Source organism: Perna viridis, chromosome 1 (assembly GCF_037379345.1).
Source record: "Perna viridis isolate PV_CMFRI_1.1 ecotype Kerala chromosome 1, ASM3737934v1, whole genome shotgun sequence".
NCBI classification, from domain to species: Eukaryota; Metazoa; Mollusca; class Bivalvia; order Mytilida; family Mytilidae; genus Perna; species Perna viridis.
In genome coordinates this window covers 63,627,905-63,645,158 of record NC_142445.1, presented here as the reverse complement: position 1 = coordinate 63,645,158, position 17,254 = coordinate 63,627,905, and the positions used below count along the sequence as shown (strand labels likewise).

Here is a 17,254-nt window from a genome sequence, read left to right as displayed (position 1 = left end):
TTATATGATCTAGGATTACTATCTTTCAACATACATTATTATCTCAATATGGCCTGAATTTACATATTCTCACAGGATCAAAGAACCATCATCATATCATTTAACACATGATACACTCCAGCACTTATTGTTATATTTGCATTCTTATAAAACAAAAGCAATACTTGTTTATGTTTCCTTCTTTTCACAGGGAAAAGCAGAATTCATAGGAAGAGCCATTGCAAGGCCTATAGTCAAAATGACTCATGAAAATTATGAATCACCCAAATTCCCACCACGTTTAGAATGGTGGGATATCTATAGAGGCCCAGATAAGGCTGGCGAGTTGCTGGCTGCTTTTGAATTACTTCAGGTATATTTAGAAATAGGTTAATTTCAGAACTATCAAATCTATCTAAATAATGCTTGCTATTTCACTCAGTGGCATGGATAAGTTCAGGGGAGGTCACTCTGTATATATTTAGAAGAAAAGTTTTTTTTCTAATATTCCTCAGTTCTGTAGTATAAAAAGTATGATGGAATAAGAGTTTATTTGAAATAATGGTTGTTTCACAAATTAAATGGATGATTGTTCAAGGGTATTGGCAATCTTAAGATAAATTCAACATTGGTCTTCCAAGTACTTTAAAGGATGAGATTTATTGTTAAAATGGCAATTTAAGTATAAAAGAACGATATTTACAAACACTTGATGATTGGAAGGAATGTTTAGTGGTGTGTTGCCAGAATTATCCCCCTTGTTTGTTGTTGTAATACTTTGCATGATAGAGGGTAGAGTTCTTTAGCTTTACTGAAAATACTCCAATAGAAATTTGTGATAATTCTGTTTTAGGGTCTGTCTCAAGTTAATATGAATATTCATTGGGAAACAAGAAATAAAATTGTTAAGTAAATGCATGAGAAATATAATCAGATATCACAATTTTTATGTACACTTAATTATTAATTTTTTAAAGTATTTTTTTCTTTCATAAAGAGGTAAACATTGTTAAGGATTTTACTTAAAAAATAAAGCAATGAGTTTGTTTGACTTGATCTAAAGAAAAAGTTTAAAGTTTGTCTTATAATTTTTTAACTTATCTTATTACTTTCTTTTGACCCAGAACATTTTATAAGGAATTTGAATTGATTGCATCCTTCAAAATTTCAATATATTTGTTATTATAGCATTTACATTGATGATGTTCAAGGGATAAAGATAGTCTGTCCTTGATTTAATCACCTGATGAACTTCCTTAGGTAGTTGACTTGACAGTTGCAAAGAAGATAAAAACTTTTAATATCTTTGTCTATTGAATTGTCCGATAAGTTAAAGACTCCTTCAAAATGGTCCAATTAACTAAGTGAGGTTTTATCATCAGGTGGTTGTGACATAATTAGTGGAAGACCATTTCTATCCACTGAACATCATCATGGTATCTGCTGTAAGATTTTTAAGATTAAATTTTAATTTCTGGTATTCTCTTCTTAATATTTTTTTTGTTAAAGAATCTGATATGAATTTTATATTTAATTTGTAACTTTTCCTGATGTTGTTTAGTACCCGTTTGACGAGAGTGAATTGACTAGAGCCTGCCATACTCCGCTGTACGCCAGAAAACTAGTGCTGGTATACTTTCAATGCTTTCTGTGTTGTTTACAAAGCTTACCTCTACATGATGGGTTACTTTGATTTCTGCCATCACTCAGCATCAAGTTTAGATTTGGTAGAAATCAACTTTATAACAGCTCTTATGAAACTTCTGGTATATTTTCATGAGGATTTCCGTGGTTTAGGCCCATGTACATAAATAGTTTTGGCCGTTTTGGTTAGAGTGTCTTTATTTACAGCTAATAATATAGCCAGCTTCAGGGGAAATTTTATATTATTACACAGACAAGAAGACTTTGACCATTATTACACCAATTTGTCTTAAAAAAAACTGCCGGAGTATTTGACAAAACTAACTTGCAAATCTTATATTTTTATATCCTTAACACAACATTTACTCACTAAAGTTAGACACCATACTAAATGCATAAAGTTGATTTCTATTCACTGATAACATTTATATGTAGAATTAATTCCCATATACAGAATGTATTGGGTCAATCAAACTTTAGGGTGGGCTGTTTATCCCTTAGGAATCATGACAAGCATGTTTGATATCTCACGTTATAAGTTCATTCTTTTTTTTTCTTTTCTTAATATTATTCTTACGGGTTTAATAGAGAAGTTTCGTAATGGATTAGTTAATTCAGAGTTGAAAATATACATTGCTCTGTTCTTTCTTTGTTAAGTGTTATCATTTGACTTGTATTTTATTTATTATATATCCTAATGAAATATGTTATAGAAGATACATTTTCATTAAAAATTGTTCAAATGATAAATTATAAATGCTTTGGGGATTACACTAAAAAGGAAAAAAATGAATTTCAAATTTTCTGAAGTTATTATCACGAGAAAGTAGTTTGAGTTGATATTTACGGAAGCACTGATCATATGTTTCTATTAAGTGGAACAAGACTGGTTTGAAATTCAAGCATGAATTTTATGTCTTTTTATTTCCATATGCATGCCACCACACAAAAATCTTTTGTACACATTTGTCTGAATTTTTACTTACCATTGAAAAAGGAAGACTTTTACCTGTTTTTCTGTATAAAGCACAAATGAAAAAAAAATGTTTCTTCATTTATTTTTTTCTCTTATAGATTTTGAATAGTTATATACCTTGACAAGATTATTATAATCTAATACAGTTGACTTGTTAAAATTGAGTCACAATTTCCTTTTACAGACACTACAGAAATACTTTTAAATGTGCTTTGACAAATTTTGTAGGTCCATGGTTATTTCTTTTGACCTACTAAGTTTCTATGAGAAAGTCAAATTTTGTTAAATTACAATTTTATGGTTTGATTGACCCAAGAAAAACCCTACAAACATTATTACTTTTATAGCATTCAAATGTTGTGACATCTGTTTTTGCAGTTGTCTCCCTTTGGTGATATGAAAGCAGCAGATGATTTACCTCCACTTGAGATGCCAGCTCAGGGTGACAAAGATAGAGGACCTGTTATGCCAGTACCAAAAGGAATCAGACCTATTCTCAGTAAACATAGAATAGAGGTATAATTTGCAGACATGTTTTGCTTGAATCTAAAAGTCCATATTTTTCATAATTGTAAATACATCAGAGGGTTGGGAATGACTGGTTATAATGTCATTTGTAATGAAAAAATGGTTGGATACATTTTTGTTCCCCATGACATGTCGCAAGGGGACATGGAAATGCCCGACATCTGTCTGTCCATCTGTCCGCGTTTTCAGCTTCTTTTTTTTTTGTTATGCTTTTACCAAATAAGTTTGTTTTTGGTATGTGAAGAGTATTATGAAGAGTTACAGATTAAATTCGAATTTGGTGACAGTTGAATGATTTTTACGGAAGTTACAGCCCTTAGACTTAGAAAATTTCAGTGAATTTACAGTTTTCCACACTTTTTTTGTAATGCTTTTACCAAATAAGTTTGTTTTTGGTATGTGGCCTTATTATGAAGTGTTACAGACTGAATTCAACTTTGGTTATGGTTGAATTATTTTTACAGAAGTTATATGGCCCTTGGACTTCCAATACAGTTTTCCACACTTTTTTTGTAATGCTTTTACCAATTGATTTTATCTTTTGTATGTAGTCTTACTATGAGAAGTTACAGGTTAAGTTCAAATTTGGTTATGATTGATTGATTTTTATGGAAGTTATGGCCCTGGGGCTTAAAATTTCAAACAGAAATAGAAGTAGTTGTATATAATACCTCACATGAGTAAAAAAAGGTAGATTATGTATTAGTCTTATACTTATTGCAAAGTTTTATTCTACTTTATATATATATAAATACAGGGTGTCCAATAAACCATTGCTATATTTGTATAATAGCATTATATGGTGTCTTGTCTAATTTTTCAAATTTCAAGCAACACCTTATGCAGAATACAGGTAAACAGTTTAGGGGTGTTTACTAAAACATTGTGTCACAAATTGATTTGGATTTATCATCTTTTTCTGGAAATTTTTCAATATTAAATACAATTGAGGAATAAAAACAATACATGCTTAATGCTGGAAAATATTGAATTCATTTGTACTGGCTGCATAACATCCACAATCTGACCTGTTTCTAAAGACCCTACAAATGAACTATATAATGTACATGTATTTTATATTTATTTTTCGTCAGTTTTAAGCACACTGATGTAAGTTTATTGACTTCACAGGTGTATAGACTTAGAGATATATTTTTTTTCAGTTTTCAAGTCTTAAACTTCCAAATAAAATGCTTTAGCTGTGTTGAATTTTTCAGGTATTGTTTTGGGGTGTAAGAGACTTGAAGAGAGTCCAGTTGTCTACTGTTGATAGACCAAGAATAGATGTGGAATGTGCAGGCTCCATTAAACAGTCATCTGTCATACAGAATTCCAAAAAGAATCCTAACTTCAGTGTACTTGTCAAACAATTTGATGTGGTAAGTTAATTACATTGTATAGACATATGAAAAGTATTGAAAGAAAATGTGACAGATAATTGCATTATTCAGGTAGAAATGTAGTCAGATCTGGCTACATGTATCAGATTATAACTGTAATATACTTTTCATCCATGGCTTTTCTTCACATCATTATTTTGTGAAAATTTCTAGTTTATATTTGATTCATCAAGATTGAAGATTGAGAAAAAAACTTCCTAAATATTTTTAATGAAATAATAAATTCACAAAAATACATATTTGAGATTTCAATGAATTAATTACCATTTATAAAAGTTAAATTGTCATGTATGAATTCAGTGAAATTCTTTGTCATGTATAAATTCATTGAAATTTAATCATTGAAAACAAACATGTTTTAATTAGATAATGTAGGTAGAATATGACTAAATATATTAAATGAAATAATAAATTCATGAAAACAAATATTTGAGATTTCAATGAATTTATTTCCATTAATAAATTAAAACTTTAATTATTCATTGTAATTAAATCATTGAAATGAAATGTTTTAATTTGCTTCTATTTAAGGAATTACCAGAGAATGAACTGTATTGTCCACCAATTACAATACGGTGTGTAGACTGTCGTAACTTTGGTCGGTATGTTCTGGTTGGTACCCATGTGATCAATTCTATTCACAAGTTCATGTACATTCCAACAACAAAGAAGGCTAAAGCAGCTCTACAGAAACTGTTCCCTGGTAAATACTAATTCTTGTGCTGTAATTATGTCTCCCTTACTTTGGTGGGAGACATATTGTTTTTTTCCCTGTATGTCTGTCTGTCTGTCTGTGTCCTTCCATGCACCAAATTTCATTAAACTTTGCAGGTAGTTAGGACATGATATATTGTTGTGCATGTTATCAGGAATTCATGATCCACTGAAGTATAGCCTTGAATTTTTAAGTGGTATATCATTTACTTCATTTTTAAGAAAGGGTGTTAATTCATTTCTTTAATGTTCATAGTAATGATAAGATGAAAGTATCTAGTTTTTTAAACAAATGTACTGTAGTTCATTAAACATTGTATTTACATTTGACATACAAGTTTGATCTAGACATTTGAGTTTTACTTTCCAAGGTAAGGATCCAGATGCTCCTAAAATTATAGGACCTCCAGTATCAGTAAAAGTTGATGATGTGGCAGTGACAATGCCTGATGAAAGATTCCCATTGATCAAGAGAGATAAACCAGTGTCTATAGATTTGGTAAGATAAATCTGTAGACTTCAGAAGATTCAAAATATGTATTAAGAAATTGGAAAATATACTACTTTTTGGACCTTGTTAATCCCTTAATCTACTTACAATTATCAAACATGTTAATAGATGACTCTTCAAAAGAAAAGTCAGTAATATTTAGGATTATTTAACATCCTTGACTTCTCTTCTGAATCTTGCATTGATGACAATGAAAAAAAAATTTCAAGAGCAACAGTCTTATTTAATTATGTAAACATTTTTTGCATGGTACAAATATTAAAAGTATTTCTAGAAATTTTCTTCAAACCTGCAAGTAATTTTTTCAGCAATCTGTATAGTATCTAAGGATTATAGAAGAATAATATATATTAAAATAAATAAGCCACAACATCATGTAATACTGATAGTGACTTTATTGTTCCATAAGGCTGATCAAAAGAAACAGAAAACTGCTGAGAATAAAAGAAAAAAGAAATCTTCCACCGATGATGACGAGGATCTTGATTTAGAGAGCTTAGATTGGTGGAGTAAATACTTTGCATCTGTAGATACTCTCATCCAGGTATGGTTTCATTGGCTGCTGTACTTACAATGTACATTTGTTATTATTAAATTGCGCTTTGATTTAAAGAAAAATAACTCCTTAAAATCATCTTAACATTTGCATATTTAGCAACTGAAGTTGGAGATAGTAATAATAGATTGTGTAACCCATTATAGTCTTAATATTGTAATGATAAGTTTCTTTTCAAATTAAGTTGTTTACATAAATATTGTAACTTGTGTAATAACTATTGTAATAATTGTGTTGTGTTGTAGTTATGGCAACAGACATATGATCCTTAACACACAGGGGTTCAAATGCCTTTTATCATTTAGAAAGTCAGAAGTTTCTTTGCTTCAAAATTTTAAGACTCTACTTATAAAGTGAAGAGTATAGCAGTGATGAATATAATCCCCTTATCAGCTGATTTTATATTTTTGAAGAATTTCTTTTACAAAATCTGTTTAACTTGCTCTTAAAAGCCAGGAATTTTTGCTTTTTATATTGGGCTTTCAGAATGTCCCTTTTTACTGATGAGTAAAACTGGCCAATTCAAAAGTTGGAATGAATTGAGTAAGTCCTGAGATACCACGTCTCCATATTTTTGAACCCCTGCCATACCCACAAATCCCATTGCACCATACCCTGACTGTAGCAGCTGTGTGTAGTGACATCTATTCCTCCATGGAGTCGATGCTCTCAAGTGCTTTTCATGTATTTACACACATGTATTCTTGATAAAGATGTATTTATTTAAGAGTAATGGCATGGATGACCATGTATCATTGTGATGATAATGTTTTATTGTAATGACATTGTAGCGACATGCTTTATAGTTGAGTTTTCTCCCCTTTGTGTTAATTCACAGGATCCTAATTTGACACCCAGCGATGAGGTAATCTAATTGTAGCACAAAATTTCCTCAATTTTTTCTGCCTTTTTCAGTGAGTCTGCCTTACTTTTACATTCAGATTATCTTTGGTATTGACTTCCATGATCAAGTTTGAGCAATTATTATTTATATGATGTATAAAAATTAGACATCTAGGTTATGAATGGATGAACCTTATTTTGTCTGTCTAAAGTTCTTGAGTTCTGGTTTCCTTATCACTGTAAAGACTCACTGGAAAACATGAACGTCTTCTGACTGAACTTTTTTATGCAGCTTTATGCTTTAAAGCTCTACATTTGTTGTATTTCTTTGTTATCATTGAACACTAAATGAGTAGACATGAATTAAATTTCAGACCTACTTATAACAAAATCATTTGTTCATGTAAGCTCAAATCTAACAATTTGTGATTTTCAGGTTATACTGTGTTTTTTTCTTGTATTGGAAAATAGGGTGTGGGTTTGCTTTTTTTCATAATATTCACTGTTTAGAATTTGTTGAGAAATGGTAGAACTAGACTTTTTATATACAGGTAGTAGATTCATATAAAAGGTTAATAAAATCAGATAGTTAGTCCGATAAACCTTTTTAAAGGGCCTTTATGATAATATTTAGGGCTTTATGTATTGAATGGAATAAATTTTCGTCCAAGAGAAATAGTTCATAGAACAGAAGCATCAGGCAGGCTAGGACTTTCAGAATGTGTCCCTCACTCCATATTAAAAGGATAGTAAACTTTTAATTGTGTTGATGCATTGAACTGTGCATTACCAGAACTTTGGAACAATTTTAAAGAATGAGACTAACTGCCAATCAGAACAACCAGTAACTGCCTTTACATAGGAATCCCCTGATTATGTGGTAGCAAGAGCAGAAAATTAAAACCCCTTGGGTCCACTAGTAAGTCACTAGCTCAATGAAGTTTAACCAAACAGAGAGGTATATCAGCATGCATAGATGAGAGGAGAAACCACCAATTTTAAAGTATTGCCCTCAAGTCCTCAAACTTTATAACTAAGTTTTTGTTTTGTTTAACAGGTGTTTGTATTGCATGTATTTATTATGTTAACTCTGACATTGTTGTTATCTATAATCCATTACCTTTAATATATACATTGTTATGTCATCTGCTTCATTTCTTTCTTATTTTATTTTCAATCATTTTTTTCCAGAGTCACTGTTTGGCTGATCTAATTTAAAAAAAACTTTTTGTTGGAATGGTTTTTTAAATGTATTTAGGTTTTGGATTTTTGGTGGATGTCACAAAATATTTTGCATGTACGTCAAATGAGAAAAAAGAGTGCCACTTGATTTTTTAATTCATAATTTAAAGCTGGTTTATAGTATTTTTATGATCCCAAAATTATTTTTTGTTTGAAAAAAAGCTTTTCTTAATGAAATTATTTCTTATATCATTTTTATTCTAGTAAAACATGTAGATGTGATTTTTTTCTTTTTAATAATCGCGTGATTATTTTACAAAATATGCATCTAACATCACTGCAGTTTCAAGTAGATATATTAATACATCTGCTTGTGTAGTTACTTATAAAATCATAAAATTGATTTACCCAAATCTATTACTGAGTGTTTTCTTAAATCAAGGAGGAATTTAGGTTATTTGTAAAAATCAGTTCATTAATTCAGTTTGTCCTTGAGATAGGACAAAACAGTGAAATTAAAGGGATTAGTATATGATTTATAATTAATGGAGATGAGAGAGTAATCAAGGGAACCAAGGTTATAGCGGTAATCAAAAGAATGTAATCCAGGGACAAAGACCAGACATGGAAAACAGACATACACAACAAAGAACATAAAGTAACTAAAATCATACATACAAAGTAACAAAAGTAAATGAGCAACTCAGACTCCACTAAAAACTGGGAGCATGGACCAGGTGCACCGGTAGGGTAAGCGTCCTCTGCTTTTCTAGAAACACCCACCAAGTTGCTCATAAAAAGTCAAGTCCGGGGTAGACAAACGAGGGAAGGAAAACCATGACCCGTTGAATAAATCAGTTTTCATGGTGCTGATGGATACACCATAACGATCCACGAGTTCATGATAACGACCATAAAACTTCTGTAGTGATGACTTCAATCTTGTAGCAACATAACTCTGTTCCAGAAGCCTATTTGTTAGAGTTCTAGCATGATACAAAAAGTCTGCGTAGTTTCGGCAAGCTCTGGCATAACATATGAGTTGTGATATGAACACTCCATACGCAGGAGCGGAAGGGATGTTGCCTCAGATGAAAGGAAAGTTGACAATTCTGAATGAAAAGTCATCACGTTTGTCGTAAAGTTTGGAAAATAGTTTTCCTTTACCATCGATTTCTAAGTGTAGGTCAAGATATGAGGCTGACTTCACAGTGTCTATAGTATCCTTTATCTCAAGTTCTTTTGGTAGATGCGATGTATCAAATCCCAGAAATTAGGATTGTTTAAAGATAATACGTCATCTATATAGCGGAAACTGAGATTGAAGGATCTAGCCAAATGATATTCTTTCTTTCTGATCAGATCAGCTATAAAGTGAGCCTCATAAGAGTGAAGGAATAGGTCAGCAAGTAAAGGAGCACAATTTGTTCTCATGGGAATGCCGACCGTTTGTTGAAAAACACGTCCACCACACTGGACAAATATGTTGTCAATTAAAAATTCCAGCATTTTGTGAACATCTTCCTCTGTATATTTGGAAGATGATTTGGAATTATTTCTTACAAAGTATGAGGAATCTCTACCAAGAACTATATATTTGTATCTAGGTGTACCATCTTTTTTGGAAAAACAAAGATGTATAATGTTTTTAAGTCGGGATTTTAACTGAGTATGGGGAATAGAAGTATACAGTGTTGAAAAATCATAGGTTTTAATGCTATTATATTCAGATAATAGTCTTGAACTGATTGTCTCCAAAAGATCTTTCGAATTTTTCAGGATCCACATTGAATTAATACCACTACGGCAGTAACAAGTGTTGTGGTAGGACTGTAAACCCTCTTTGACAGTTGTGAGTATAGAAGTTAAAAGTTTTGAAAGAGGTTTGGTGGTACATTTTGCAGATCCAGCTATGAAACGTTGTTTGTAGAGAGAGGAAAGTTGGTTATTTTGAAAAAAATCAACCTATGGAAAAAGTTTGATTGATTGTGGTCAAGCAAAGTAAAATTTGAGGAATTTTTAGGTTGGGATGGGAAGGGGAGTTAAACAAAGTTGGAGAGAGATGGCATGGTAGATGATGATTTGTAGGAGTCTTATTTTTATGTGAGTTAATATGGAAGTCAACATACTTATTTTTTTTTAAATGAATGAAGCCTACACTTCACAAACTATATGATTTGTTTCTGTATTACATCTATGATTATATGATGATATAGAGACATGATTGTTACTTTGTCATGCAAGACATCATTGCTGTCATATATAACATTGCTCTACATTTATATTTGTAGGAACATGATAAAAATCGTATTGATGTGATGTTCCCCTTGGATCTTGATAATCAGACTGAGATTCAACACAATAATACCCAAAGAACCTTACCATATGGATCTATACCTAATGGTGACAATAGATATGAAGGTCAGTTCTTCTGTAATGTACTACTGATACCAGGAGACAGCTGCAGGTTCCTTTGGAACTTGTTTCCGGATTCTTATAGACCCTTTCATGTTAACTGCAGGATAGTTAATGAGCATGCATGACATATATTTCCACTTGGTACACCTGCAGATAGAACAAAATAATTTTCCTCACAGAAGTGTATATGAGCATCTAATTGACAACCCTGCAGTTAACTGGAAAAGGTCAACCAGTATTTGAATGTTAAGTGTCTTAATATTTGAAATGTTTTCCAAATTATTTGATGAATACTGCTACATATATATACCGGTACTTATATCCAAAAACTTTTGGGATATTGCTTTATTGTGTATTTTTACTCACAGGGAATACAAGTATCTATTTTTACTTGTACTTTCTTATGGAAAAGGAGTTGTGTATGACCTAAAAAATGTCTTCTCCTTCCCCAAAAAATTCTAGAGCCATGTTTTGAAGGAAAAACCTGTATATGTGGTACAATTCATATGCTAATGAGGATATCCATAAGATTACTGGTAGTTCAATCATACTTTATAATGAATTTGTGAAATTTAGCAGATGATCCAGATTTTAATCCAAAAGAAGCAAAGAAAATGGAAGCATCTCTGAAAAAGATGGAAGAGAAAAGGACATTGAAAGGCACTGCTAATGCAGTGAAGTTAGCTTCAAAGCTTTCCCCGAAGGCTGAGAAAAAGAAAGGTAAAGCCAAAAATACAACATCACAATTAAAGGTAAATATAACTGTCAAAACATGATGTTTGTTTCACTATTGACCTTGCTTACTACCCTGTGATTAAACATTACAGCTTGTAAGGTTTTTGTTTTTTATTATTTTTGTTCATTTGTCCATTTTTTGTGTCTGTCACTCTGATGATTCGCTCATTCTTAATCAGTTTGATCACATAACATAAGCATTACATTTTTCTGAAGTTTATATTATGATAAATTGTACATTTTATCCTATGTAGAGTCTCCTTATACCAAACAAACAAATTGTTTATTGAGCATGAGAAGGTTTGAAAGACTGAATTTTATCCTTATATTACATTGTGTGCAGCCTTTAGTTTTATCCACACAAAGTTCTGTTCAAATGATTTCTATGAAGGTTGGGCATTTATGTAGTTGTGTGTAAAGCAAGATAATAATTGTTCAATGCTTGCTAAGGGAGACAATCCGATTTTTTTACGTTTAGTATTGAAAGTTGAGTTACTCTCAGTTTCATTTCACGAGTCTGATTTTATATGATTTGATGTACTGTTGTGTTAATTAAAACCAACTTATTTTTGGAATACTTTTTGGTGGGTATTTGTAGACTATAGAATATGATATTTAACTTGTGTTGATATTAACAAATTTTGCTATTTCATGCTTTTGGGGATTTTTGTCTTTAAGAAAGTACCAAAAATAAGTTGGTTGATAGTGTCTTGATTACCACGAGATAATAATTTGTATAGCTAGATGCTTAGACACATGTGTAATCCTTAAAATTAAGACTTTCATTGTTATCATTTTTTGTTGTTGTTGTTGTTTCTAAAACATTTCAATATTGTGAACTTCGTTGTTATGTTCAGTTTCTGTTGTTGTATTTTTAGTCTATTTCTGCACATGTTGGTATGTTTAGTTTCTGTTGTTGTATTTTTAGTCTATTTCTGCACATGTTGGTATGTTTATAAACAAAGCTTTTGATAGTGATGATGAAACAAATGAAATTAAGAAGGAGTTTTGGAAAAAAGAGATATTCAAGGTAGGTTTCTATGGTACAAAGGCTTTGCTTTAGTCATACCTATATTGTATAAGATAATGTACACTTCTAGCATGGGGATGTTTTTATACCACCTACTTTGAAAACAAGCCATATACAGTGAAACTTCTCTAAACCGGACCCTCAGAAAACCGATCTTCCCTTCAAACCGACCGTTTTCAAAAGTCCCGGCCGATATACTTGAAAACCTGTATGTTTTGTCTTCAATAGACTGGCCACCCCCTAAAACCGTACATCGGCCGGTTTTTCACAGTTTTAGTTACATATTTCAAATAAAAACAACCTCACAATTCCAGCCTCCCGGTTATTGTTCACCTGTAATAAATATGTCAACGAAACTGTAAATGATTACGTAATATTACGCTATTAATAATTCATTCACTGACTGGTTTGCATTTCATCAGTGGACAGATGGTAATTGAAGGGGCATTAGTTTAGACAACATATTTAATCCAGACATTACATTTTGTCAATGGTTGGCTGTTAATTGGTGTGTACACACGTCAGGCATTCAGGGTCATTTAATAGTACAATCTTTACGATCTTTAAACTGTCAATTAATGTGACCTGTACCCAAGCCAAAACAACATAGGGGTGAAATTATTAGACTTTGTTGATAGGTAATTTATGAAAACAATACAAATAATTAATTACCATCAATAGCCCTTGATCTTTAATACACATTCTTTCAAAACCGTGAACATTATTTTATCAGCAGTACCGTTTGTAAAATCAGATCATTTACATATGATGCAAGCATTGAAATGTAATAAAAGGCTAAGAGTTTTGAATTGGCATTAAACATGTCTCGACTAACAAACTAACAAGGTGTAGGGTTATAGAACACATTAATGGAACAGCTCTTTGAATGCATTGCTGTTTTTCACAAAACCGGCCACCCCTATAAACTGGCCATTTTTGCTTGTCCCAGTGGTGGCCGGTTTGGAGAAGTTTCACTGTATATAGTAATCATGGTGCCTGTCCATCACCCATCGTCCACCAATCCTCTTACAGTTTTCACTTTAACTACATATCACAGCCATGTGATATTTTGAGAGAAGCTTTGTGTAGGTATGCCAAATTGTGGGATTTTATTTCAGACATGATTGACATCAAATTTCCTTTTGTCACAATTTTTCTTGTTTTCTTTAAATGATACTAAAATATTATTTACATTTTGTAAGATGCCTTCATTCATGAGTATCATTTTTTGGAGTCTTTTCAAAAAGACATTTGTTCATTGTATTTGAATGATGAATTCATCAGATTATTAAGGATTTTAATGGATATTTCACATTTTGGGGCATTCAGATTTATGGTTTTACAATTAAATGAAAACCTTGAAAATTATTACATTATGAGAATTCTGTTGTTTAAACATTGTAAGCATTAAATTTTACATACAAGCAATACACAATACTTTAGGTTGTAGATGCATTATTTATTTTCTTTAAGTTTTGTTTCTTAGTGGTGCACTGCATTATTTTATTAATTTTTACCTGAACATTGGATATGAACAAAGTATTGGTATAACTGTTGATGTTTTAAATATTGTACTTTATTAATTGTATATTTTTGTCTGGATTGGAGTATGCTAAGACGGCCTTTTTCAGGAGGTATATAGTGATCATGGTGTCCATCATTTAGTTCTTAATTATATTTTGATCACATGGTTACTGGGATGGAGAGCAGGGGTATCCTTCAGTAAGCTTTACATAGAGTTTTTTCTAATTCATCTGAAAGTGTCAATATTGAGTTTGTTTCTTGATAATTGGAGTTTATTTAATATACTTTTTATTCAACACTAACGAAATGATATTTAAACCATAGTTATTTTTTTATACACTGTCTTAACTGTTTGAAGCATGAAGTTATATTATTCATGGGAATGTTTTGATATTTTGTATAACACTTAAGCAGTACTAGTTGAATCATGTGATTGATGTTCATATTTGTCAAATAGCCACATTTTGTATATTAATCAACATGACACATTTCTTTTGTTTTCTTGATGAACATGGATTCCATTTGTCATTACAGGTTTACCCCTGTGAGTTAGAGAGTGTATCAGAGTTTAATGGATTTACAGACTGGTTACATACATTTGATTTGGTCCGTGGCAAAAACACAGGATCATCAGAAGATGATGAAAGTAGAGTTGTTGGAAAGTTCAAGGTAATTATATGCACATATGAAAAAAAAATTATGAAATGATACATGCATACCAACATTATAAACATGGGACTTTTTTATTCGCAGGGTAGAAAACAAGTTAAATCAGATATATCTATATGTCTGTATACTTCAATATTTAGTTGTTGGGTATATTTGATTGTGAAAATATTCTTTAGGGGAATCTTGATAAAATTGTTAATGATAAAAAGACACTTATTTTATTATTTTCTCTTTTTGTGTTGTACAAAGCATATTGAGCAGGCATAATTTGCATTTTGGTTTTTGATATCTTTTACCATCCAAAATGTTCAATAGTCATTAGTGGGCAAATTTGGTACTTTTTGGGGAAAATTATGGTGTGTATAAGCTTGCTTATAAGGTTTTAAACTTACTTGAGAAAACAAAACATTTATTTGTAAAACATATTTATTTGTTTTCAAAACACTGGTCATTTCACTTCTATTAAAATTGATTTCAGGGATCTCTGAAGATATATAAAATTCCGTTACCAGATGATATTGAAGATGCAGCGATAGGGGGAGGTAACCCTCAGCTTGGCTTGTTTCAAGGATTACCTGGAAATGAACCAATCAAAGTGCTTGTTAGAGTTTATATTGTGAAGGTAATGTGCCTTTGCAAATTTGAGTCTACATACTTTTAATGGTGTTCTCTTCAAAAGTTTTTTCTTTAATTTTCATGAGTTTCTAAATGATACAGTTGGTGTCAAGTTTATAACTTAAAAATGAGTTGAAACCATTAATATAGATTTACTTAAAAAGAGTATGGAGATACGCACAGAATTTAATACACATTCTCTAAGATACTATACCGAAAAAGAAGAAAAAATCCTACAAGGGTTTTTTATTATCTTTCTTTTGTCTATTCCCTTCAAGGTTGGCAATTTCTCAGTAGAGTTATCTCTCTTTTGGTATAAGTATAAAAATTAAATGTACTACATTTTTTGTTAAAAATGTCTACACATAGGATTGGTAGAAATTTGATGTTTTTTGTGTGTGCATCCATTAAAGTGGCTGTCTTATATTAGAAAAAAGTAATGTGAAAAATTTAAATTTAAACTTTTTAAATAAAAAAAATCAAGATTTAATCAGTTTTCAATATTACGAAAATATAAGGTATGATGTAAGTGTAAAAAAAACTTCATAAAAGAGAGATAAAGGTATGAAGATGAATTAGAGCTTAATACCATAAAACCTGTCATGTCAAGCTCTTCATAAACTGGAAATCTGTCTAAACCAGGAATCTTTTGAGGTCCCTTTCCAACCTGGGTAAATGAAACACCTGTGTAATCTGAACACAACCTTTTGGTCTGAAAAGGGTTCTGTTTATACAAGTTTCACTGTAAAACACAGGAGAGGATTGATGTAGAGAGCAAAACACAGGAGAGGGTTGATATAGAGAGAACACAAAGGAAAGGTCAGATAGCAAGCAAATCACAAGGGAAAGGTCAGATAGCAAGCAAATCACAGGGGAAAGGTCAGATAGCAAGCAAATCACAGGACGGAGAAAGAGAGCAAAACACTGAGATAGAACAGATAGAGTGCATAACACAAGAGAAAAGTCAAATAGAGTGCAAAACAGAGGAGAGAGGTCAGATAAAGAGCAAAACATAGTGGAGAGTTGATATAGAGAGCCAGACACTGGGGAGGGTTGAGATTGAGAGTAAAGCTTTAGAGGGTTGAGATAGACAGCAAAATACAGGAGGTCAGATGGAGCAAAGCATTGGGAGAGCTGTTATAAAAAGCAAAACACAGGGAGAATGTCAGATAGAGAGCAAAACACAGTGGAGAGTTGATATAGTGAGCTAAACACAAGGGAGAGGTCAGATAGAATGTAAAACACAGGGGAAAGGTCAGATAGAGAGTAAAACACAGGAGAGAGGTCAGATAGAGTAAAACACAGGGAAAGTTGAGATAAAGAGCAAAGACAGGGGATAGTTGATATAGGAAGCAAAACACAGGAGAGAGTTGATATACAGAGCAAAGCGCATGAGAGAGTTGAGGTAAAGAGCAAAACACAGGAGAGAGATCTGATAGAGCAAAGAAAAAATGGGAAAAGTTTAATGACATTGTATTTGTAGAGATATTTTTCATATATCCATGGGGGAGAGCATAAAATATGATTTTGAGAACTTTGGTCTAAAGCTTAGAATGATGAACCTTATTTAAGTTTCCTATAAACAAATTTATTATGACCAATCACCTGTTGTTTCACAGATGTGTTTGAAGCAGATGTACAGATTTATTATAATCGTCTCCTATTTTATTTTAGAGTATCATCTATATTTGATTTTCTGTATTACAGCTGTTATGAGGGGTATTAAATTGTCTATTTCTCTGCTATTTGTTTAAAGACCTGTCAAATAAAACAGAGCATTGATCCTCTTATAAATGTATCAAGTTTAATTAACATCATCTGAGATCTTTAAAAAATATTTATAAAATCCTGCTACAATATTTATTGCCTTCAATCCTTTTGTTAGTGGGTTCTGTTATTTTTTTTTTTTTTTATAATTTCTCTGATTTTG

General features: G+C 31.5%; 1 protein-coding gene across 11 annotated transcripts in view; it reads left to right on the top strand.

Moving 5' to 3' along the window:
* Window positions 1-17,254, top strand: part of LOC148629809 (otoferlin-like) — a 123,312-nt gene that overhangs the window by 69,238 nt on the left and 36,820 nt on the right. For 4 of the 11 annotated variants that reach the window (XM_088557471.1, XM_088557476.1, XM_088557540.1 and 1 more), the window contains 13 exons: window positions 191-352; window positions 1,541-1,609; window positions 2,978-3,115; window positions 4,345-4,506; window positions 5,059-5,230; window positions 5,613-5,740; window positions 6,162-6,296; window positions 7,147-7,173; window positions 10,625-10,754; window positions 11,328-11,503; window positions 12,415-12,516; window positions 14,575-14,709; window positions 15,188-15,331. In XM_088557471.1, the coding sequence (XP_088413597.1) occupies window positions 191-352; window positions 1,541-1,609; window positions 2,978-3,115; window positions 4,345-4,506; window positions 5,059-5,230; window positions 5,613-5,740; window positions 6,162-6,296; window positions 7,147-7,173; window positions 10,625-10,754; window positions 11,328-11,503; window positions 12,415-12,516; window positions 14,575-14,709; window positions 15,188-15,331 (1,680 nt within the window). The remainder of the gene's footprint in view (window positions 1-190; window positions 353-1,540; window positions 1,610-2,977; window positions 3,116-4,344; window positions 4,507-5,058; window positions 5,231-5,612; window positions 5,741-6,161; window positions 6,297-7,146; window positions 7,174-10,624; window positions 10,755-11,327; window positions 11,504-12,414; window positions 12,517-14,574; window positions 14,710-15,187; window positions 15,332-17,254) is intronic. The other 7 variants (XM_088557524.1, XM_088557531.1, XM_088557485.1 and 4 more) reach the window with 6 other exon arrangements.